Source organism: Pempheris klunzingeri, chromosome 11 (assembly GCF_042242105.1).
Source record: "Pempheris klunzingeri isolate RE-2024b chromosome 11, fPemKlu1.hap1, whole genome shotgun sequence".
In the NCBI taxonomy this organism is placed as follows: domain Eukaryota; kingdom Metazoa; phylum Chordata; class Actinopteri; order Acropomatiformes; family Pempheridae; genus Pempheris; species Pempheris klunzingeri.
The window spans coordinates 1014046-1038999 of record NC_092022.1 but is presented as its reverse complement, the minus strand read 5'-3'; the positions used below and the strand labels follow the sequence as shown (position 1 = coordinate 1038999).

Sequence of the window (24954 nt, the reverse complement as noted above, 5' to 3'; positions counted from 1 at the left end):
TTAGTAACAGACATTAAGTGGACATGAGACATAATGATGGAGAGGAAGAGGAGGATAGAGGAGCCCAGTGCATCATGGGAGTCCCCCGGCAGTCTAAGCCTATAGCAGCATAACTAGGGGCTGGTCTAAGGCCTGATCCAGCCATGAACTATAAGCTTTATCAAAAAGGAAGGTTTTTAGTCTACTCTTAAATGTAGAGAGGGTGTCTGCCCCCCGAAACCAAACTGAAAAGGAGATTCCACAGGAGAGGAGCCTGATAGCTGAAAGCTCTGGCTCCATCACTACTTTAGAGGACTTTAGGAACAAACAGTAGGCCAGCATTCTGGGAGCGCAGTGCTCTAGTAGGGTAGTACGGTACTATAAGCTCTTTAAGATATGATGGAGCCTGACCATTAAGAGCCTTGTAGGTGAGGAGAAGGATTTTAAACTCTATTCTAGATTTTACTGGAAGCCAGTGAAGAGAAGCCAGTACAGGAGAAATATGGTCTCTTCTCTTAGCTCTCGTCAGAACACAAGCAGCAGCGTTCTGGACCAGCTGGAGAGTCTTTAACGACTTATTGGAGCAGCCTGATAATAAGGAGTTGCAATAGTCCAACCTAGAAGTGACAAATGCGTAGATTAATTTTTCTGCATCATCTATAGACAGGATGGGCCTGATTTTATCAATATTACGTAGATGGAAAAAGGCAGTCCTATGTGGGAGTTAAAGGACAAATCCTGCTCAAAGATAACTCCCAGATTCCTCACAGTGGAGCTGGAGGCCAGAGTAATGCCATGCAGAGTAGTTATGTTGTTAAAAAAATGTGTCTCTAAGGTGTTTAGGGCCAAGCAGAATAACTTCAGTTTTATCTGAGTTTAGCAGCAGAAAATTACTGCTCATCCAGGACTTTATGTCCTTAAGGCAGACTTGGAGTTTAGCCAACTGATTGGATTCATCTAGCTTTATTGATAAATATAATTGGGTGTCATCTGCATAACAGAGGAGATTGATGGAGCATTTCCTGATAGTATTACTCAGAGGAAGTATGTATAATGTAAATAGTATTGGTCCAAGCACTGAACCTTGTGGAACTCCATGTCTAACTTTAGTGTGGACAGAAGACTCATTGTTAACGTGTACAAACTGAAATCATAGGACTTAAATAGGACTTAAACCAGCTTAATGTGGTTCCTTTAATGCCAATGAACTGTTCCAGTCTCTGCAGTAAGATGTGATGGTCGATGGTATCAAATGCAGCACTCAGATCAAGACCAGTACAGAGAGAAGTCCTCTGTCTGATGCCATAAGGAGGTCGTTTGTAACCTTCACCAGTGCTGTCTCTGTGCTATGGTTCACTCTAAAACCTGACTGAAAATCCTCAAATAGACTATTAGAATTTAGAAAATTACACAGCTAATTGGCTACAACTTTCTCCAGGATCTTGGAGAGAAAGGGAAAGTTGGATAAAGGTCTATAGTTGGCTAACACACCTGAATCAACAGTAGGCTTTTTCAGGAGAGGTTTGATTACTGCTACTTTGAAGGACTGTGGTACGTAGCCTGTTAGTAAAGACTGATTGATCATATTCAATCATATTCATCTGATGTGTATCATTTACTTAAATTTGTAGCTGTTGTAATATTTGAAAAATATCTGATAAAGTCCTGAAAAAACAGGTTACCTAATACGGTTAATGATAATGGCAAAACTTTCTGAAGGAAATCGAGATTTGAAAGGACTGAGGCTTCCGTTATGTCTCGGTGCCATTATACGTTAGGTGAGATGACCTTTGACAAGACAAAAAATAACCTCAGAATGAGCTGTCTAACACCTGGTAGAATGTCATTCAGCATGTTACTGGGCTTCCCCCCGCTTGGTGTACAGTTTGAGGTTTATTATACTGAAAATGACTGAATTTTTCAAAGAACAATCATGCTGACACCAGGAAATAATATTTCTGAGAAATTCATAACAATAATAACATGTTCATTATTGAAAAGTCTAAAGTCTAAAACAAATACTTTACAGAAAAAATAAAAACTGGAATTCAAGTCCCAAGCTCCAAAAATAGAGGTTCTCATTGTAAAGGTTTATCTCTACAGGTCTTTGGGTATTCTGTCACTGCACAGTAGAAATGCACAGCACGTGGACAGTAACACACTGTGAACCTAAAAGCTGAGGTAGAAATAACTAAACACAGCTACTTAGCAGGTTAGTTCTTTCACCAAGTTAACTGCTGAGATGTAGGAACACTTTACAGAAGCACAAGCAGTCAGATGACCAGACAGTTTCTATGGTTTACTTTAATTTGCGTCTTGTTTACAACCATCAGTTAGTATGGTTTTGCTGCCCTCAAGAGAAAAACACGCTTCTTCTGATATAAGCTGTTGAACCCATTTTTACTTTACTTGTGCCACCTGTTCCACATGGAATTTAAAGTCTGTTATCTAACCAAATAATCCAACCAAAATAACCAAAGAATAGATCTGTAATGAGCAAAGTCCTTCTGTGTTCACACATTTTGTTCAGTACAATAAATCCCTAAAACTTTTTACCATATTCAATGCAAAGAAAACGCTGACAAAAAGCCTGTGTTCTTTCAAATTTTGCATTCAGGACTTTCACTATAAAATGTCATCGGCAAGGAATTTGACCTCTAATGAAATACTCCCACTGGGTCGAATCAGCTGAATAAGCTCTCACATCCTCTGTGAGGGAGCGAGTGAATCATTGGCATATCAACATGATTCTCGCTCTGAATCACGCACATTGACACAGCGTCATCATTTACAGTACACTTGCAAGCGTACCAGAACCTTGTCAGCAAAACCTAAACAGAATTGTCACTTCATCATCATGTGCTCAGGCATAATGTGGGATAAGAAAGTATAGTCATCAAAGCTTTTCTCACACTGTTAATATCCCACGAGAACACTGTTCACACAGTCAGTGACATACGGCGCTGGGCATACTGTACACGGTAGCTTATGTACTTCAGAGCTGGATAGTCTGCTACACACACAGAGATGATGCACTGTTTCCAGCACACATCCGCATCACTTATGTTTGACAAATTATCAAACCTTACGCCAAAAAAAAGAGAGTTCAAATTAAATCAACGAATGAGCTTCCATCTGTATGGTTGAAACACGTACTTACTACCGAGTCTTCAGCATTGTCAGGAACTAAGAAAAATGACCTCATATTCAGCTTGAAATGAATAGAAGGCAGAAAAACCCATAAAGAAAAAAATGTGTGTTTTGAAAATCACCAGCTGTAAAAGTACATTTTCTATACTTAACTTGCGTGAACATGGAATAAGACAGGAACGGACCTTTTTACAGAAAACATTTGCCACAGGTATAAATAATCACATAAATGCCTAAATTCCATATGGCTGGGTCAGTTTCAGGGTTCTGGTATTGTTCATGCCATCACACTGTCATGGCTTAATGGGACACTTACTTAGTAGAACAGAACCATTGTTAGAAAACTGTTGGACACACAGGAATAATGCCAATGTGAGAGGATGACAACGAAGGCAGCATGGACCGTACTCTCACATGTATTTACACAAAACATTTACATCACAGGAGAGTGACCGTGTTGCCTAAAAAGGCTTTTCATAGCAAATGAATGTGTAAGGTTGTGCTAACGTAAGTAGATCCACAGTAAGTAATGACTTCACTTCAGACAGTCACTTCAACACAAGGGCTGTGAGTGCTCCATGTGCACTGCCTTCTTTGTTCTTGTGATCATTTATTTTTTACTTTCTCTACTTATCTGCACTCATTTCTTGATTTTATAAGATTTTATCTTATATGAAATGTTTAGTGTAAATGTTCTGAATGCCAATGAAAAATCAAAATGGTAAAAATGTTTGAATCTGAGATTGGTCACATTGTTTTGGTGTATACTTTACTAGTGCCCACTACATCTACTTCTAATTAGCAAGAGCCATTTAGCTTGGAATGAAATGTAACACCACAGGATTACATGCATGGCAGCTAATGTAAATTTGGTTCAGTTTAACTGTGTGGTTAATTGTTTCTAAATCTAACCATGCTCTTTTTGATCACAGAAGAGAACTGGTGACTAGTACAGTGTTTCAGAGAAAACACACCTCTTTAAAGGACCACACCAGCTACACCAACACATACAGAATCTGTCCGTGACTGCTGAAAATGTTCCAAAGCTTCCGCAGGTGATTTGGGTTCTGAACATTATTTTGTCAAACTGAGGACTATTGTTGCATCTCTGCAGGTTGATTTAAATAAAAAAGCGAATGTTAGTAAAAAAGATGAACATGAGTTAAAATAGTTCATTCAGATGAAGAGAAACACCTCTTTCTTATTTGAAAAGCAGCACAGAGAGAGAAATGAAATACATTTTTGTTATGTTCATGTCTAATAGATTTTATGATAGATCTGGAATGTAAGGAGACATAGAAAAATGTGTTAGAACTTGTGTATTCCTGATGGAGATTCACTGAACTAATAGATTAATAAATGTGAATAATCAGCCCGATTACTGAAAGCTCGGCTTTGCTGCTGATGAAACATAATTTGGACCAAAGCACTTTAAATGTGTGCTCAGGTGGAAAAGAGTTGATATTTTCCCAAGGCCGCATGAACTTTTGTACAAAGATGACTTGTTTGTTATTTCTGCTTGGGAATAAAACAGCTTACTTTCCAACGAGCAGCTGTTTTTTCAGGTTATCAGAGCGCCGTTTGGAAAGTGTAAAGGTTTTTGATGCCGTTTCTTATGTACTTTGATTTGCTGAGGACATGAGCTTTAACTTTCCAGTCCACTGTCGTAGGTATAAATACTGAGCGGGTCTCTCGCAGCTTTAATGCGCTCTCTTCCTCTGAGACTGTCGTCAGGTGAGTGCTGAATGTACCTTTATTCTAGCGTCAGTAATAACAGCAACAGCCATAAACAATTTATAGACAGCATATTAAGATGACCTATGACATTTAGATTTAATTTTTCTTTAAATCAACTGAGCTAAAACCAAAAATATAAATGCAAACTTTCCAAAAATGCACACCTGATATATGGTTTAGATATTTTCTTTTTTCTGTTCCTTTTTTCTTGTGTTTCCAACTTAAATGACTTAACATACAGTATGACAGACAGACTGAGGTCTGTCTTACTTTCTTAAAGTTCTTAAAGTTGCCGAAAACCATATTTCCTGTGGAATAACTCCCCCTCTGAATCATTTCAAAGTATTTCCCTTGAAGAACCTGAGAAAAGAACGACAGAAGCAAGCAGGAGGTTCTGTACCGAGGTAAGCAGAAATTTAGTATTCTACACCAAAAAGTCAAATCATCAAACTGGGATCATTGCAGGGTGAAAACAGAGGAAAGAATTGTAGATGTGAAGGATTCCAGTGTGTTTGGGGAGAGCAGCAAACGCTCCATTAGAGCAGTGCAAATATTTCAAATCACAAATATGTTAACAAAATGCACAGAACTGGTGTTACGCACAAAAGCTTTTTGAAAACTCTCAGGGTCAAAAACACAACAGCCATATTTGTTTGAAGTGATCAGAAGTCGGTAAAGCCGATCTTGTGTTGTATGTAACGGTGATAGAAGACTTGTTGAACAGCTTCATGCTTCAGTCCGTTTCAGCAGCAGAGATTGTGAAAACCTGGATAAATTCATTTCATATATGATGCTCTCCTTAAATAAACTCACAACTAAAAGAATGATCTGAATGGTCAGTACACTGGAAGTAAAGCTTTAGTTCATCAGAAAAATATCATTTGAGAAATAAACGTCAAACATTCAGAAAGGTGTTCTGGTACTAGTATTGGTATTGGTATGATGTTTGATTATGGTTCTCCAACTGTGAGTCAGATTGTAGTGAATGCAGGAAGCAGTAAAGGTGTAACTTGTCACATTAACCACTGATAAAAAAGAAATATGATTCAGTCAGGGTTTAATCTCCCAAAGTGAATTCTAAGAAGAGAAAATAATCTCATTTTTACTCACATTTGTTTATATCTGCATACATAAACTAAATTTTTACACCAACAGCATCATATGTTACTGCACACCATCATCACCTCTTCAAATATACGCATCAGTTTATCTCAGATAGAATAATAAGTGATGCTGAGAGCAGGTCGGAGCCTCCACAATGAGTCACATGCTAAATTTATAAGAATGTACACAGAATGAGTTGAGTTTCTTCCGAATTGTCTCTACGCGGCGTCGCAGACCTGCTTAGTCTGAAGGGGCACGAGCCAAAATTATTCAGGAGCACTAAAATATGAGGATAATAGATGGATGATGATTCTTCTTTACCTGTCCAATATCAGCCTTAACCTACATATTAAAAACAAAGGCTAAATCAGTTCATTTCCAGGTTAGCCTTAGCTGGCTGAGGTGCTTTCTTTCATCTAGCGAACTGTTCATAGTGAAACCATAAAAACAAGCTTCAAAAAGCAACATTTCAATATGACAAAGGTGGGAATCTGTGAATCATGACACCATGATAGATATTATATATATTATATGTGTAAATGTCAGTTTAAGCTCACTTTCCACACAGAAAAAGCACACACACACACACACACACACACACACTACTTGCATTTAAAAAAATGACTCATATGTTCCATCACCATTTAGCAGAGGAGCTTTGATCTTGGCGTGTCCAGGACATCTGTTATCTAGATGAAGATGTTTGCAGTGCACACTTCAGCCTTTGTGAGACATGTTACTGTGGAGCTTGTAAGCATTGTTGCCAGGATGCAGGGATGGCAGTTAAAGGTATTCACAGGTATAGAAACGAGTATTCCTGTGCATGCTGCAAACACATCAGGAAGCTTTTCTAAAAGCTGCAACAATCTTCTCAGCAGGAAGTGGGCCTGCAGAGCTGAAGAGCAATTTGTGAGACACCTTCCTGGCTCTAGTACAATGGTAAAAGAGAAGAAGAAGAAGAAGAAACGGATATTTAGTTGTAGTTATATATTTAGTTTTTATAGTGTTATTCACCCCTCGTGTGTCAAACCACAAGCTGTATGCCAACCGGACGAAAGGGAGATAAACAACAGATATAAAAGCAGCAAGAGCACTGGGAGTCTCTAAGTTTGGTACCATACATGTACACTAACATTTTGAGGACAAACTTTGGTAGAAGCTTATAGCTCATGAAAATGAGCCATGGTCAAAGTCATGTTTTTACCTGGGACAATTTTATGTCACATTTATATATTTTCTGAATGGCAATTATGCTATTGAAATAGTTTCTCATCAGTGTGCTGGTCCACCACTTTGGTTTTAGACAAATTTCTCAACAACTATTGGCTGGATGGCCAACCAGTAGGGTTAGATAGGACAAACCTGCTCTGAACATCACAGATAAATGTATATAACAACACAACATAACTTGCTGTAGATAACCAATAATGATCCAGTGCTGTAATGAGGACATCAGCACTATCTCACAATCTCCTCATAGAGATTAAAAGTGACGATGACATTCTGTGTAGGCCTACTTCCTTTTCCTCCTGTCATTTTACATCTTTTCTGTGCAATGGTGCTTCTTGGTCTGAGGGTTGAGAAGAACCAAAGACGTATGCGTACAGAAACCTGCTATGTCAAAATCAGGAGATCATTACGTTTTGATCTTGAGATAACAAGCCCACTAGAGTGTTGCAGAGGGCACAGGGCAGTTTTCTACAATGGGAATTCAGTTTTGATAAAAGTCACCTTGAGACCTGACCTACTGTGTCTCTAATAATAGGTTGCTAACTAGTCTGAAATAGGTTCGGTTTGGTTTACTGACAACATTCTAGTACAGCTATAACACACGACACACTGCATCAGGTTTGCCAGGTAGAAGTAGTGAATTTCAAAAAGAGACATTTTTAATGACCCAATTTTCAGTTTAGTTTTAAAACAATTCAGTGTAATGTATTGAATTGTGCATTATTGTTACACATATTCATTTTGATGAAACTCAGTTTTTAATCTTTATGTGTACTTTTGCATACATAGAATTACAATAAGAAAGCACATTAGTCAAAAATCTACCAACCTGCAGCTCTGCCTCCTCATTCTGATAATAAAAGTCATCAAGCTACAACCTGGTAGATCAAAAGGTACACAAATAAAAGAAAAAATGAGAATTCATTCTTTAGTGCCATTTCAGTGTGGTTACTCTGAGTGCTACAATACTTTATATTTTCATTCCAATTTATTCTAATAATTATCATTCTTTTGAATCAATCGTTGAATACTAGGTTGGTATTACAGATCAAATCTGAAAACAAGAGTCTGAAACTCTGAAGGTATAAGAGTCTGAAAGTATCAATGTGATTGGGATGTGTGATTTGAGATAGGGACTATGTCAGTAATGAACCCACATATAGTAGATAGTAGTACCAGTATGAGGCATCTGCAACTTTCCACACTGTAATGTGGCTAATTACAACATACAACATCCAAACAGGAAATTCTTCTTCAAACCCACTTGTGGCCAGCAGATGTTGACTCACAGAAAACCAACCAAATATCAAGCATCACATCAAATCAAATCATTTGTGTGTGTGGTGCTGTGACTAAAGCTCTCCTCACTGGGACAAAACAAATACAGAGACTTTGATGGCTGCTTCTATGGCAGATAAAGTTGACAAAAGCCAGACTTGAGAGATGACAGTGATAAGCCACAGACATGCATGTTTGTGGCTTTTCACTGTGAAGTGCTCTCACTTTCTTCTGAATTTCTGTTTGAGTGCTTTTGCATAGCACATGTGGTGGTGGCTTGTTGTATAGGTGCATACGTCTCTACAAGCCTTGAAGAATTCTCTTGCACAACAGTGAGATCGCTAAGAGAAACTCCAACACTCATCATAATCTGCTATTTCCAGTCATTATTTCTGGATTCACAGAGAGATGTGTCACGTCACAAGCTTTCATATGAGCCTCTGTGGGGTAACATGCCGTCATGAACAGGATAAACCATCATCACTGCATGCATTTAAAATATGAGACCAGACGAAGCCAGACACATGGTGATAGAGATCACGTCTTTTTGGAAGGATCCAGAGACTGGTTGGGTTTTAGGACTGTCATTGTCATTGGCATAAACACCTGACAAAAATATGAAGACTGTAGTAAACCCTTAATAAATAAAGTGTATGCATGTGTGTATATATACATACATATATACATACATGTTTATGCCTAAATTAGTTATTTATTCCATTGCTAAACTTGGTGCTAAATCTTCCCAATGAGCAAAATGTTCAGATGGATATCAGTATCTTGTCTGTGTGTAAAGTACAGAGCCAGGGTCAGGACAAGGTTGGCCTAGCTTAGCATAAGGACTGGCAGCAGGAAGAAACAGCTAGCCTGGCTCTTCCTTCGGTTCACAAGTACAACTACCAACACACGATTAACATGTCATATCTGTCTGTTTAGTCTGTGCACAAACAGAAATATAAAAACAACCATTTGTGGTTTTGGTAGTTTGGTAGAACTATTTCTTGATGAACAAAACCTCATTGAAAAAAACTAACATTTCTCTATAGTTCTAATAGTGGTTAAAAACTCCACAGGTTACCTTTATAGTGATACTGCATCCAAAAAGTCTAAAGCTAAAGCTAAATACACTGCTTCCTTTGGAACCTTCAAGTGTTAAACAGTGACTGTTTGGAACAAACTTTATACACAGTGGAGAAGTTGTCTGAGAGCATGAATTCAAGCTGACCGTGGTCTTTGTCCTTTGTAAAGAAGGACTACAAACTTTTAAAAGGTGCATTGTGAGGGTACGTGATACTCAAAAGACTGACCATCCGACAGCTTTGGAGAATGTGCAACTAATAAAATATATAACTTCACTTAATGAAACTTTACTCCAGGAAAGATGCCATACAAGCATCCCAGCGTTTGCAGATGACATATCACCGTGCTGCACAAAAGTAGAGCAGCTCATTCTGTAGACTGCTGTGGTGATACTATCAGTCTGTGTGTGTGTGTGTGTGTGTGTGTGTGTGTGTGTGTGTGTGTCAGTGCACCTGTGAACAACCTCTCTGGCTCTCTGTCAGGGGTATGGTACAGGAAATGTTTTGAACTTTAAGACTGTAATGTTTTCATGGCTGCACTGAATGCTCTGACATTGTGTTCTAACGTATTCCTCATGTCTGGAGATCTACATCTACATGTACATAGGAGCAGTGAAGTAATATCTCTCTGCCTCTGCCTATGGCACTCTGCCTACCATATTCAGACTGAAATTGATAAGTTAATGGTCACAAATGACACATGACTCAATCGTCAACATTATACCAGTTTATTGGCAAACACAATTGTTCAAAAAGGAAGCATACTGTATCTAGAAAAACCCAGATCAAAACTCTGAGAAACCAAGATTCCAGTGGCTCATTCACATGAGCCTGTTGTTGCAGTGTGCAAAGCCTGACAGCACTGCTGAAAAAACATCCAATGTCACATTCACAACTGAATACAAAATGAGTGTTGCTACAAGGATGAACTAAATCATTGTGATGGTCTAACAGTATCTGTATGCAGGGACAGATTTAGTGCTGGTATCAGTATCAGAGCAGAGCTGGGTCCTCCTCCCTGACACAATAACTTCAGCTCCTACTTCTAACTTAATAATAGAGTGCAGGGCCGGCTCTAGGCATAGGCCATATAGGCGGTCGGTAATAATTTGCATCCCCGGGTGGCGCCCCCCGTCCGTCCGCCGCTCCTGAGACGCACGCACCCCCCCCCCCCCCCCCCCCCCCGGTCCTACATCATGGAAGGGGCGCGGGGCGAGTGATCGCTGGGCATCTCGCCTAGGGCACCATTATGGCTAGAGTCGGCTCTGATAGAGTGTTACAGTTCTTCTCACAGATAGCACAGACAAGTTGTCAAAAGCTGTTCTTTACATCCCCAAGGGATTCATTCAGAACACTGCCGACATTGACATTCAGCATTTAGAGTCAGTCTCCAGAGAAATCATTTGGAACCCTGGGGAACCCTGCGGAGAGAAAGTTAATGCTGTTAATGTGATGCTGTTAACACCTCTTACATACTACTGTATGTGTTGTCATCGATAACCAGAGCATTGCCGTAAAAGTAGCTCTCTACTCCACTCCACTTCCCAACATGACCCCTTTACAAAGGCCTTTTAAGTTGTAACTAAGGGCTTCATTAATAGTCAATGAATAACACACATGTATATATTTGCTCATGTGGGCTGCTCAGTTGTGACAAGTCTTTTTGACCAGTCTGACTGCTTGATCACTTATTTCTAGAAAAGGACTGCAGACAATCTTATTAATACTTACACAACAGCAGACCTAATGAGTAAACTAAGTAAACTAAACATGAAAAACTAAACATGATGTTAAAAAATGTCACTTATTTACACATAATGTCACAAAACAGATTAATATCAATGCATAGACACACATATACACATATAGACACAATATCAAGACATATGAGCTTGCGTCCGTTTTACCGTAGGGACATGAAAGCTATTATCCATTATGTATTTCTTATCCTACATCTCTTAATCAGTAAATATTGTTCACACGTGAGCATGGAATGGAAGTACGAAGAAAAAATCCATGAGGAGAAGATTTTGAGACACAAGCTCAAAGTTTGTACAGTCATGTGTTCATTTCTCTCCTGTCACTGCAGAGATGCCAGAGACATCAGGTGACAGTGTGAGATGTGGACTTCAGCCACAATGTGACAAGATCAAACACCTGGACGAGCCTCATCCTCCGCCTCCTCCTCACACCAGGGAAGTGATGTCACCACCCGGCTCAGGAAGTCAGGTGTGCAACAAATGACATCACAGAACCGACTGAAACTGGCTGGGACAAACTCTACCACTTTCCACACTCCGCCCAGGTTGAAAGTGGTGTTATGTGTTCAAAATCTCAGTGTGCTCAAATACTCAGTATAATGTCCCTTTAAGTATGTGTGATTATTATAACCGCCAGGCATAATGCCTAGAGAAAGAGCGCTGCACCCAGCATCTCTTTACACAACGCTCCAGGTTTTTTGGCGCTGCCGCTCCCCCAGTTGAAAATCTGTGGACTCAGAAGGGAATTAGCATCGTCACCAGCTCCTTGTCATGCGAACAATCTTATAGAAGATGAGGGACTCAACACACTAGTAACCAAGAAATGGAGCAGAAGCTTGTTCTGGTAATTTCTATCTATTTGAGAAAAGCACACATGTGGAAGCACTGAGCAGATCGGCTGAACACTGAACTGACGAGGAGATGGTGTTCTTTGTGTTGTTGCCTCTGATGATCAACATCATTAAGCTCTTTCCTACAAAGTATGAGAACAAGCATCCAGTGGGAGCACTCTTCGGACACTGGTCCTAATTCCATATCCACTATTTTATGATCATTAAAGCTGTGCATGATAAAGTCTAAAGTCTATGTAGTTATCTACATCTTGGCCATAAAGGAGGAGGTATTAAGTGTCAGCATCTGTTCCCTCATCAGATCGGGTTTCTCATAGCAGTGCCCTCCACAGCTGGGCACATTCCATTTAAAGCCAGAGGGAAGAATTTGAAACATAAAAGTTTACAAGTAAGGACTGTGGCTTTAAGTGGTGTTTCTTTAAGTTCTTTTTTTTTATTTGGATCCCTAATAGCTGCTACTTCCATTGTACATTTCCTAGAAGGAGCTGAAATAGAAGATTTGCACTTGGTGCACTTTTTGTACTGCTGAAAATTCTTTTCATTGGTAATTACTGATGAGAAATTCACATGTGGAGTTGAAATCAGTTTGCCAGTAAACCTGCGGTGAAACTGTGAGTAACATGAGGCGTTATTACTTTCGCTTTTGGTGTGAACACACACTTCTCATTCAACCTGGCTTTTTCATCAGGTAATGAAAAGATAAAATCACATGTGAAACATGTTTGATTAAAATTACAAAAACTTTAACTTGACTATCCATCCATCCATCCATCCATCCATCCATCATCTATACCGCTTATCGGGGGAGCTTGAGCCAATCCCAGCTGACTTCGGGCAAGAGGCCGGGTCACCCTGGACTGGTCGCCAGCCAATCACAGGCTATCTCATGGCTACCTCTCATATCATTCATGGACTGATTGATTGATTGACTTTGCCTTATATATTTAGTGTCTTATTGTCTGCCACAGTACAGCTCTGCCCTGACTGCCTGTTGTTCACGGCTGTAGTTCTTATATTTTTTGCAGGTGCTCTTATACCACTATACTCACACTGCTAAATCTGTCTGCCGATTTTCATCAACATGACTTCATTTAGTAACATTTAGTGAATTTTGTGAATGAAACTTGGAAATGGGCAGCCCTATAATGACAACTTATGTAATCAATTATGTAATGGTGAACAGGATCATGAGCAGGTCACGTTCATCAGGCTGAAATGAGCAATTCACGACAAATTTGTTTAGTTAAGAGAATATGTTCGTCAGTTTGGAACACTTGACGAACAAACCAGAGAGAGATAAGTAAAGGGGTTAAAGAGAAAAAGAAACTAAATGCTCTGGCATGAAGCTTGATTTTAATCATGGTGCTGCTGACATTTGGGTTTTTTCCTCCCAGTGTTGGAGCAGTGTGGAGGGCAGTGGGCAGAAACAGCAGAGGCCGTCGGTGCTACGTCAAACTTCCCAAACAGCTTCCAGTCGACAACACGGTACACAAAAGTCCTCAGCTCCACATCAGCAATGTCATCATCATGACAATCATTTTCTGTGTGTTGACATTTTTAGGTATGCTTTGTATTGTTATGTACTTTCAGGACATAGGTGTGTGATGTTATTTTCATTTTGTTTTGATTGAATGAATTCATTGAATAAGGAATTTAAGACCACTCTATACCTGTTTGTGCAGGAGAGTACTGGCAGCGCCTGCAATTTTTGTTGCATGTGTTCACCAAAGCTTAAAAGCCTACATCAATGTTTTCTTCCCAAAGTGCATCCAGAAAATAGTGCACGTGTCTCCATTTGCAAAGACGATGTGGATGAAGGCCATCTTCCCCAGTCCTCTTCGTCACACACGGGCTCCTCTCCCAGGCCAAAGCATCACTTCTTCCCACTGCGAAGAGACAGTCCAAAGCAGAGCACCATTCAGGCCAGGCTTCATGATGGGTGATTTTCACACATTTGCACTTCATGAAACATTATGCAAATCATTCAATGCATCACAAGATACCAAGATTATTTGCTGTATAATAAATCGGTTGGCTAAATATATACTGCAATGAATATATCTGCATATTGGAATTTAAGTTCTCTAATTTGCCCACGGTAAATGAATGCCGATTCTATTATAATTGTGGAACAGTACATGTTTATTGGAACTTGGAAACGCTTATGACAGTGTCCTCTAGTGTATCTGTTAGGGGGGTTGTGGGAGGATGGGAACAGGGTAGCTACTGTGAACCATTCAGTCCTTGGATAACACTACGGTTTTGCCTTGTAACTGATTCTGTTTGTAATCTTATTGGACAGAATGTCAAGGTGCAGCAGTGGCACAAAGAGGGTCCAGTTTAATGACCTCGGGACTGAGATGGTTCTGTTGCACTAGGGTGGGAGAGGTGAATGTCACCAACTGCCCCAAGTGAACCAGTCTCTTCGCACTAATCTCGATATAATGGTCAATCCACGTTCCAATCCTCATCTACGGCCATGAGCTTTAGGTAGTTAGATAGGAATCAGAATTATAGTTCCTGACCTGACCTGGGCATGACAATCGATTTTATCCCCTGTAGTGTAGGGTAGTGTAGATGACGTCACATTTAGGATGCCTCATAATATCCTGCAGAATTTTTTTGTCTTCCACCACAGTTTTCACAATTTGCTCCAGAAGCTGACAAACAGGAGCACAGACTGACGTAGCATGCACAACTGTAAACATGGTGACGTGAGAAAAGAATGACATTGCAGGTGCTGCAAGGTGAAACTGTGAAACAAAGGAAAGATCACTTTCTTTTTTTTAGGCTTCTCTAAATACAGCCAGCGTCAGCTTTGGACTCTTTTCGAACATTTTTGTTCCTTGAAAGTTGCTCACTAGCACCTTTTTGTTAGGTTTGTGCCATTTCTGAGGCATTTGGATTAAATTTGCCTATGAAAAATAATAATTATTAGAAAATCATGTTAATTGATATGGCTGAATGTAAAGTGTGCGTGTGTGTGTTTGTACGTGTGAATATCTAAAAAAGGAAATGCTAAAAGCAAAATCCAAGATGGCTACAGGCAGGTTAGCCATGTGTTTGTAGGAAGACTACAGTCAAGATGGCCGTCGCTCAGATCCCTGGTGTGTGTGTGTGAGAGGGGTGTAGATGTGTGGGTGTGTAGGTATGATGGTTCCAGAATAGAAGGAGGAAACTATCCTGTTTGTCTGTTTGATGCAGAACTAACATTAGCTTAGTGGTGTGGCTTAACAATAATCTAAGAACACATCACCTCAATCAATCTCATTGAATAGCAATAAAGCAAAAACACACGTTCATCAACAAGGTTAGGAACATGAGGACCAGTCAGTGGCATCAATGCCTTCATCATCCAGGAACTGCCCACACACTCTGACCACATGAGGCATTGTCCTGCACCAGGAGGAACCCAGAGCCCACTGCACCAGCATAAGGTCTGATAATGGCCGGTACCCAACAGCTGTCAGGGACCGTAGGTTAGCACGTGGAGGTCTGCGTGACCCATGCGTGTGCTCATGTGAACCTGCTCTCATCTGTGAAGAGAATGGGGTTCCAATAGCCAATTCTGGTGTTCTCTGGTGAACGCCAAGCTGCATGGTACTGGGCTGTGAGCACAGGTCCCACTAGAGGAGGTCGGGCCCTCATGCCACCTTCATGGAGACTGTTTCTTACAGTTTGGTCAGACTGTGGCACGTTTGGGTGTGCCATCCTGGAGGAGCTGGACTACCTGTACAACCTGAATGGGCTGCAGGTACCTCATGCTACCAGTGGTGACAAGGACAAACTAGAGAAGAATCAGTCAGGAAGGATAAGGAGAGAGAAATTGACTGTGGCCACCCCCTACAAAACCATTCCCTCTTTGGGGGCTGTCTTGCTGTTACCTCTCCAGTGCACCTGTTGTCACTTTCATTTGCACCAAAACTGATTCACAATTGCTTTGCTTCCTAACTGGACAGACTGATATTCCTGAAGTTTAGTAGACTTGGTTATACTGTGATGATTAAGTGTTCCCTTCATTTTTTTGAGCTGTGTAGATTCTCCCGATCACCTAAAGCACAAAAGAGAACTGAAATGTTACTAATAACTAATCTTTGCATAGGAAACTTGTGTGCTGACGTAAAGAAAGCGTAAACATGGGACATTTTAAAAAAACGTGCAGAAGATTTTCTGAGTGAGCCCATCAGGTTAAAACCTGATGCTCATCTCAGTAGGTGAGATGGTTGAACGCAGGTTGAATTTAGCGCCCCTTCACTATGGCAATTGGGTATAAGAACGGGACAAGAGAATACGTCAACTGTAGTTACTCAGCAGTATGCCATGACTTCAATTGTAATTCAATTTAGTTTCATTACATTACAGTTAGCCTGACATAAATCTGCTTACTGTAAACAAGGAGCTTTTTTCATTGTACGAACATTTTTCAACTTTAAAAAAAATCTTTCTCCAAACGTCTTTATTTATGCAACACTTTAAGTATGAAAGTACTTTCAGTTACATCACACTGACACGTTTCTGTTCCCTCCAGCGTCCCTGAGGGGGCCAGTGCTTTGCTTGTGAGTGGCCTCTGCCGTTGGCCTGGCTGTGATGCGATGGCTGAAGATTTCCCTAGTTTCTTAAAGTAAGTAGACTGCTGAATACTATATTCATATAACCATATTGTCTTTTTGGGAATAGTCATTTTCATCCTTCAGGGGGTACATATTGATGAACCACTTTCAAGCCCAGATCAGCAACGTATTGTAACAATAACCTAACAACTATCATCATTATTTGCCTATTTAACCCTTGTATGGTGTTCAGGTTTGTGGACCAGATTTCATCTGTTTTTTATGTTCTTCATCAAAAGAAAAATGATACGATTAATCATTTTTTCAAACTCAGATTCATCAATATGAGCCAAGGCCAACAAGTCTGAGTTTGAAAAAATAATTAATCGTATCATTCTGCTCTTGATAAAAAAAATGAAAACGGGTCCCACTGACCCGAACACCATACAGGGGTTAAAGAAACAAACAATTACAGGATGTTTTTCTATCTTACCCACCCATTGGAGAAGACTGTTGATATTGAACGCAGTGCAGTTTAAAAAGTTTTGATTTGTATCATTTTTGCTACATCCGGCATTTTTGTGCAATTTATTGCCCACAGTTTGTTTATCTTAAACAAACAAAACATATAAAACAGATATAATACAAAAAAATATCATACTGATGATGTAGAGCTGTATGTATCAAATATGATACACTTGGCGTTAAAGGGTTAAAGGTATTCATGTCAAAAGCATTGTTTTTCTTTAAATGGGACACTTACTCACAGTATGCTGGATGCAATTGACAGCAGGTAATGGTGTGTTTTCCTGTTTGGACTAATGAACTATGACTATGAATAAATACAGACAAAATGAGGAAGAATGTTGCTTGTTGTTTATATCCCGTCATGGTAACATGATGGTGTAGCACTAGGGTGTCAGTTTTAGTGCAGTTTCTGTAATATTGGAGGGCTTTGACAAGGATGATGATGTACCTGAAGCCACGGATGATAAGGAATCAGTTTTTGTGCCATTTATCAATTCAACTCTTAAAAGCTGGAGAAAAGAGTTGCCAGGACTTCAAAAAGCTGATGGATTCTGTAAAAGCCTTTGATTTGTCCACGAACAGAACTACCTCAATGCATTTATGGGTTAAACATTTCCCCCTCTGTCAAAATATGTCTTACAATCAAATAGGACTTTCCGTAGTGTTGTCCGTGCTTGTGGATAGATGGATGGATTTTGATTTCAAGAAAACAAATGTTCTCCCAATAACACTGGACTATCAACGATGTCCTGTTTTGTCTTCTAGGCATCTCCATTCTGAACACAGTCATGGCGACAAAAGCATAGCTCAGTGGAAGGTCCAGCAAGATATCGTTCAGTGCCTGGAGAGTCAGGTGAGAACCAGAGGAACCTAGAAGATCTACATCTACAACATGAATTCTCAAAAGTGGAACCCATCTCCGCTGCTCTAAACCATGGCTTTGAACAACATGAAGGCACATAAAGCCGCCCTGTGATTCGTGTGAATGTGACCAGTCTGTTGACATGGTGACAGTGGTGACTGAATCTAGCCTGACCTCACTTCTGGACTGAACACACAACATCTCACGCTCACTCTCAGAAAGAAAGCAAATAAGCAAATTTACCAAAATGTTGAACATTTGCTTAACATTTATATTCTGTCTGACATCGTTGAAGATGATGTGAGCAGCATTAGCTTAAAATGATGTGTGTGGCCAGGACGTCATGAACGGTGGTTACTTTAACCCTATATAATAAGACACTGTTGATCTGATACTATTGGTAACTTCACTGATGAATTCAACTAATAACATTTAGATCAAATGTAAATTAAATCATGTGCATTCTCTTTTTTCAGCTCATCCTGGAAAAACAGAAACTTATTGCAATGCAACTTCATCTGCACCTCTCCGAACGCAAATACACTGATTTGGTAAGTTGGTTCTAATTGTTGCGGACTAGCTCTCACTGGATAGAAAGCAAATGAAACTGTCTGTTCATTACCACCTTCATCATTGCATGCAGAGGGCAGCTTCTGAATGGTCGTACAGCCTTCCTTTATTTCTGCCCCAGCCTCTGGTAACAGATGGAGATGGAGTGCAACAATGGGGCATTAAACATCTGGAGGAGTTGTCCCAGCATGGCTACAGAGCTGCTGGTTCTGCCCACCTTCTGTCAGGTAACACAATGCTATGGAAGTGTGTGGAACAACAAAACCAAAAGTTAAGGCACCTACTAAAAGATGTTCACCAACACATCCAGCCACATCTGCATATTCAAATTCTAGTATTGCTTATATTGGATTAGTCACTTGGAGTTTACATGTAAAGGAATACAAACTGTTAAAACTGAAAATGATCAGCATGTGTTGACAGTGTGGAAAGAAAGTCCTGCTGCTCACTCAAAGGGACAATAAATCAAGAAAATTGGCATAATTCTATATTTCTATTTAGCATTTGATCTTCTGAGCACCAGATAAAACAATATACTGAATGATGTTTCTAATTGATATGAAAAAATTACATACTAGTTCATTTGTTTGTGTGAAGTCCATTAAATAACTAAAAATAACTTCATCATATTAGGCAATCGTATTAATTGATAATGCTATTTATTGCCAAACTTTTCATTCATAAAACAAAAATAATCCAAATATACTAAAATTCTATATCTTGTTAGAATTAGAATTCTAAATTCATTTACATGATTACGTGAAAGAATTGTGCAGTAATCTAATCTAATCTAATCTAATCTTAAATCAAACTCCCTGTTCTGTACTACTATACTATATCCTTAACTCAAAACCTGGTCCGTGCTTCAGGAAGTCGTCACTAAGGTCTCTCACCAACACATGGTGGTATTTACAGACAGGTAGCTCAACCACAAACTCCTGCTCATGTGTGTTTTTGACATGTTTTTGTCGTACAGATCTGGTTCCCAGTATTGAATGTTACAAATACAACAACATCAGGCCTCCATATACCTACGCCTACTTGATAAGATGGGTGAGTTTTTGTCTGATTCAATTATGTCCCAAACTGAAAATGATTATCTCTGAGAATGATTGATTTGCTTTGACAAACACTGAGGGTGGGGGGGGGTATGATGTCAATACTGTACTGTTTAACAATAAAACTACCTTTACTAAGGACTGGCTTTAATGAGGTTGTAAGCACTTTATCGATCATAAATTAACAATTTCAATGAGGTTTTCAGTGTCACCATGGAGGCTCTCTTTTAACCCAGACAGATCTCTATGGTAACCTGTGCAAACTTAACCCTGCCCAGACCAGGTTATGTTCAGAGTTTCGTTTTTTATTGTCCTCTTTTCCCTGATGATACCTCTGTGGAGTTTTTATGTTTTTATGTCTGGCTAAATCCGTTTTACACTGCTGGTACTGCTGCTACACTGATCATTAATCAATGTATCAATATACTTTATTAATCCCCAAGGGGAAATTTAAGCACATTTATTATTGGCAGTTATCACAGATAATATTCAGTCAATAAAATAATTTTCACTTTGATTTGGTTAACATCTAAAGTGATTTTCAGGTTTCCTTCTTTATAAGACAGAGTGAAACATGAATGCACTTGAGGATGTCTAAATATATATTAAATAAGAGCTCCACAATGTGCAGCTGCTGCTTCAGAAATGCACTTCAGTGCACTGAATAAGAGACACTGAGTCACAGTGGTAAAACAAATGTATTCATTTATTCTGCAGCATTCCTCTCTTGTCTGTTTTGCAACAGCAGTTTTTATATTGTCCACATTTCCTCAATGTAATGAAGAAATGTGTCTTATTGAGAAAACACACATTTGTGCATCAAACCCTTTTATTTGAAATATGCATAGAGCCTGATGCAGACACCCTGGGTCAACAGAGACAGTTGGTATCCACCCTTGTGATACCTGTTATCTCTAGTTGCAAGTTTAGGATTTGTTGATGGGGCTCACTGCTTCGTAGGACACCCTTCACAGGTTCTTTAACACTAGTATAATACACTGTTGCTCATAAAGTTGGAATCATTGTTCAATAACCCCAACTTTGTTAAAGCCTGAATACACAGCTTGCAAAGGTTCATTGTGGTTTAAGTTTCACTGTGATATGTTTGGAAGAGTTTGATCAATAAAGTTGAGAAGATATACACTTTATTTATCAAGAATAAATCACATTGTCACAATCATTTCATGAGAAGAGGTAAAAAACATTTTATTCCAACTTTATGGGCAACAGTGCATTAATGAAATAGTAATGACATTTTATAGTATTCATTTGTAGCCCCTGTGCGTTCGTGCACACCTAGGGTGTAAGACTATGTCCATGTCTCTAGTGAACAACTGCACTTAAAGCAGACCAGTTTATCTGCTGTTTGATTTAACAGTAGCTACCTTGACACTTTTTGTCCCTGTGTGTTTGTCATTGTGTGTCTGACTGTTTGCAGTCAATCCTGGAGTCTCCAGACAAACAGCGCACTCTGAATGAAATTTACAACTGGTTCACCACCATGTTCTGCTACTTCAGACACAACACTGCAACCTGGAAGGTTTGAATCACTCAGATTAGACATCCACTGTGATACCAACTGAAATGATATGCATTACACTTCACATATCTATTCATCCATTTGCCTCTTTAACTTGAAAGGTGGTTGTACTGTGGAACTGAATTTGAATTGAAGAAATGAATGAAGTGCAGCAACAACTAATTGCTAATGTCAACTTGGCATTTCACGAAGAAATGAACAATGAGCAACACCTGACCAATCAAAGCTTTGTGGGTGGAATCACGGATGGGGTTGTCATAACGCTACAGAGATAGCTAGCAATCTATCTTCATCCATTAGAAAAAGCAACAGGTGCAGGTTGTTGTACGTCCATCTCAAGAAATAACTCTTAAGTTATTTATTTGATTACTGCTCAGGATGGATATGTCTGCCATTATGGCCTGATTAGAGTAAAACAGGAACCCTCCTTTCTTAAACAGAAATCAATCATCTAACATGAATGTGATGACAGTCTGAATAAATTACCTGCCATGAAATGATCATTTAATCTGACTATCAGGCTGTAACTGCAGAGGGGTGAGGACTGAGCAGGTGGTTTGGGATGTAAGGTTTATGAAGGCAATACTGCGATGACATCACGTGGGAGGGATGTTAAGGATCTGCAAGCATTAACATAATCAGACAACTCATTGGTAGCTGTTGCAGTGACAAGACTAGTGCAGAGCCCATTCAAAATGTGCCTGTTTGGAACAAGACAGTTGCTTGACAGCTTTTTCTAGAACAAAAAGAAAAGAAAAACTAGCTCTGTTTTGTAGCAAGTCATTGCTAGCAGATAGATATTTGGAACCAGGCAGTAGTAACGCACTACTACTGAATATGTCCTGTAGATCTCAGGAGTTTGTACTCAGCACTGCAATTCCTTTGGTCCTGAGCAATACTAAGTGTGAGGTCGATGGTTGTCAAGAAAAGTGAAGGACTTCTGCCCTTTTAGTTAGATAACACCATATCCATTACCTTTGGGTTGACTTGAACCATGTCATGATTACAGCATTGCTGTTTACAAGTCAGAAAAACTGTCAATAATCCGTGTTATACCTTGCTTCAATGACAATAGAATGTTCCTGTTTTAACCAGAATGCAGTGCGCCACAACCTCAGCCTACACAAGTGTTTTGTGCGAGTGGAGGGAGGAAAAGGAGCTGTGTGGACAGTGGATGAAACAGAGTACCAAAGGAGGAAAGGACAGAAGTATCACAGGTACAAACATCCTTAGAACAAGTGCGCATGGAATTTGTTCTCTTGTCTCTATTCTGGATTCAGAGGGGAGTCGAGTGCTGTTTAGCTATTTGTGTCTGGAAGTATTAAAGTTGATTCAGATCTCCCCAAGAGGAAGGCAATGAAATGTCTAAGTTACAAAGAAAAGGAAGAGGTGGGAAACGAAAGGAAGGAATTGAGAAGCAAATGAGAAAACAGAGAAAACAAGAAAGATGTAGGGAAGGAAAAGAGAAGGTGTAGAAGAAAAGAAAGATGTAGAAAAGGTTTTGGGGAGGTAAATAATTCCATTTCAACAGATTCTAATTCAGCATCAAATGCCTTCCCATAGTTGGTATCAATAAAAATGTGTGTGTGTGTGTCACTCTGTGTGTGTTTTCAGGGACTGTCCGGTGAAGTGGTTCACGTCATACTCCCATTACTGTCCAGAGGAGCCCTGAACACCAGCAGGTGGCACCACTGAGCTGCTCCTTCAGTCCAGCAGCTGGAGTCACGTCTACATGGGGCAGACAGAAGTGCATGAACAAAACTGACAAATCTGTTGGCGTGTCTCTTTTTACTTTGTATTATTTGGCTTGGTAAAGGCAGGGTATGTAACTTGATTTAGTTATATTAGTTGAAAGCCAACAGCTATCAATAAATCACATGATTTGACAAAAAAAAAAAAAAAAAGGCCGTCACAGGCCTATAAAAAGTAAAATGTAAAAGCTGAGAGAGGATTTCAGTCAGAGGTTGTGCACAGAATGATTGACAAGCCCAGCAGTGATGACTGGTCTTCTCAGCACCGTCATGGATTCTTCTTCTATGTATTCTATATATACCCTGCCTTTAAACATGGTTGTGTGTGTCATTTGTTACATGAATTGATTTTGTACACATACCTGACAGCAGTTTTAGTACACACCGGTTTCAAATTAAAAAAAAAACTGAAGCCAATATTTATGGATGGCATTTGAAAATGGGTCATTAATCCACTAAACATTTTTTTCCCCGTGCAACAATAACTCATATGAACATTTTAAAAGCAGCTGTACAGCTGCAGTCTGACATGTCATAATCAATACTGATACTGAAACATAAAACAGGTGGCTTTACACAGACAAAAATGTATTGCTTGACCTACTTCAAAAAATAAGTCTTTTCTATCAGATTATTATGTAGATCAAGCAAGACTGTCTTTGTATACTCGAAACTACTTTTTTGTATGTAAAAAATAAATTTGCAAGTGTAAAGTCAACTCATTTCATTTCTCGTCGTTTTCACGTTAGCAACTGAAAATTTCTTATATTATACTTAAAATATAAATTGAAGTCGTGAATTATTTCGGTAAAATATTGTGTGGGCCCTCCACTGCTGGTACTTGTCAGGGGGATGAAAGTAGTGGGGCGGGGGGTCGACAGACAGCCAGAAACATCAAGTTGCTCATTTTCTTTCTGTTCAAACCTTCTATAAAAAGAAACCCTTGCAGGTAAGAAAAATATGGGGACATCAAGTAACATCTAACGAGTCATGCAATTGCTAAATTATTAAGTATTGATTTTATATTGGGAGGAAATTATGATTTATCACATGTCCACTGAAGTGTACATCATGCATCACTAGCTACAGTGCATCCGGAAAGTATTCATAACACTTCACTTTTTCCACATTTTGTTATGTTACAGCCTTATTTCAAAATGGATTAAATTCTTTTTTTCCCTCAAAATTATACACACAATACCCCATAAGTGGGTGACTAACGTTTTTTAGAAAATTTGGCAAATTTATTCAAAATAAAACACTCAAATATCACATGTACATAAATATTCACACTACTTGCAATGAAACTCAAACTTGAGCTCAGGTGCATCCTGTTTCCACTGATCATCCTCGAAATGTTTCTGCAACTTAATTGGAGTCCACCTGTGGTAAATTCAATTGATTGGACATGATTTGGAAAGGCACACACCTGTCTATATAAGATCCCAACGTTGACAGTGCATGTCAGAGCACAAACCAAGCCATGAAGTCAAAGGAACTACCTGTAGACCTCCAAGACAGGATTGTATTGAGGCACAGATCTGGGGAAGGGTACAGAAAAATGTTTGCAGCATTGAAGGTCCCAAAGAGCACAGTGGCCTCCATCATTCGTAAATGGAAGAAGTTTGGAATCACCAGGACTCCTCCTAGAGCTGGCCGCCCGGCCAAAATGAGCAATCGGGGGAGAAGGGCCTTGGTCAGGGAGGTGACCAAGAACTCGATGGTCACTCTGAGAGCTCCAGCGTTCCTCTGTGGAGATGGGAAAACCTTCCAGAAGGACAACCATCTCTGCAGCACTCCACCTATCAGACCTTTATGGTAGAGTGGCCAGACGGAAGCCTCTCCTCAGTACAAAGCACATGACAGCCTGCTTGGAGTTTGCCAAAAGGCACCTAAAAGACTCTCAGACCATGAGAAACAAGATTCT

At 39.5% G+C, this 24954-nt stretch overlaps 1 protein-coding gene across 2 annotated transcripts; it reads left to right on the top strand.

The window, feature by feature from the left end:
- Window positions 1-5207: 5207 nt before the first annotated feature.
- foxp3b (forkhead box P3b) lies at window positions 5208-23721 on the top strand. Of its 2 annotated transcripts, none has more exons than XM_070839946.1 (12): window positions 5208-5270; window positions 11647-11786; window positions 13563-13653; window positions 13933-14107; window positions 16697-16789; window positions 18012-18099; window positions 18585-18659; window positions 18800-18905; window positions 19655-19731; window positions 21175-21276; window positions 22372-22493; window positions 22891-23721. In XM_070839946.1, exons 2-12 carry the CDS (start codon window positions 11649-11651, stop codon window positions 22946-22948), a joined length of 1125 nt encoding a protein of 374 aa, XP_070696047.1. In that variant the 5' UTR covers window positions 5208-5270; window positions 11647-11648; the 3' UTR covers window positions 22949-23721. The 2 variants fall into 2 exon arrangements, with proteins under 2 accessions (XP_070696047.1, XP_070696046.1); XM_070839945.1 differs by having other exon boundaries at window positions 18752-18905.
- Window positions 23722-24954: the final 1233 nt, after the last annotated feature.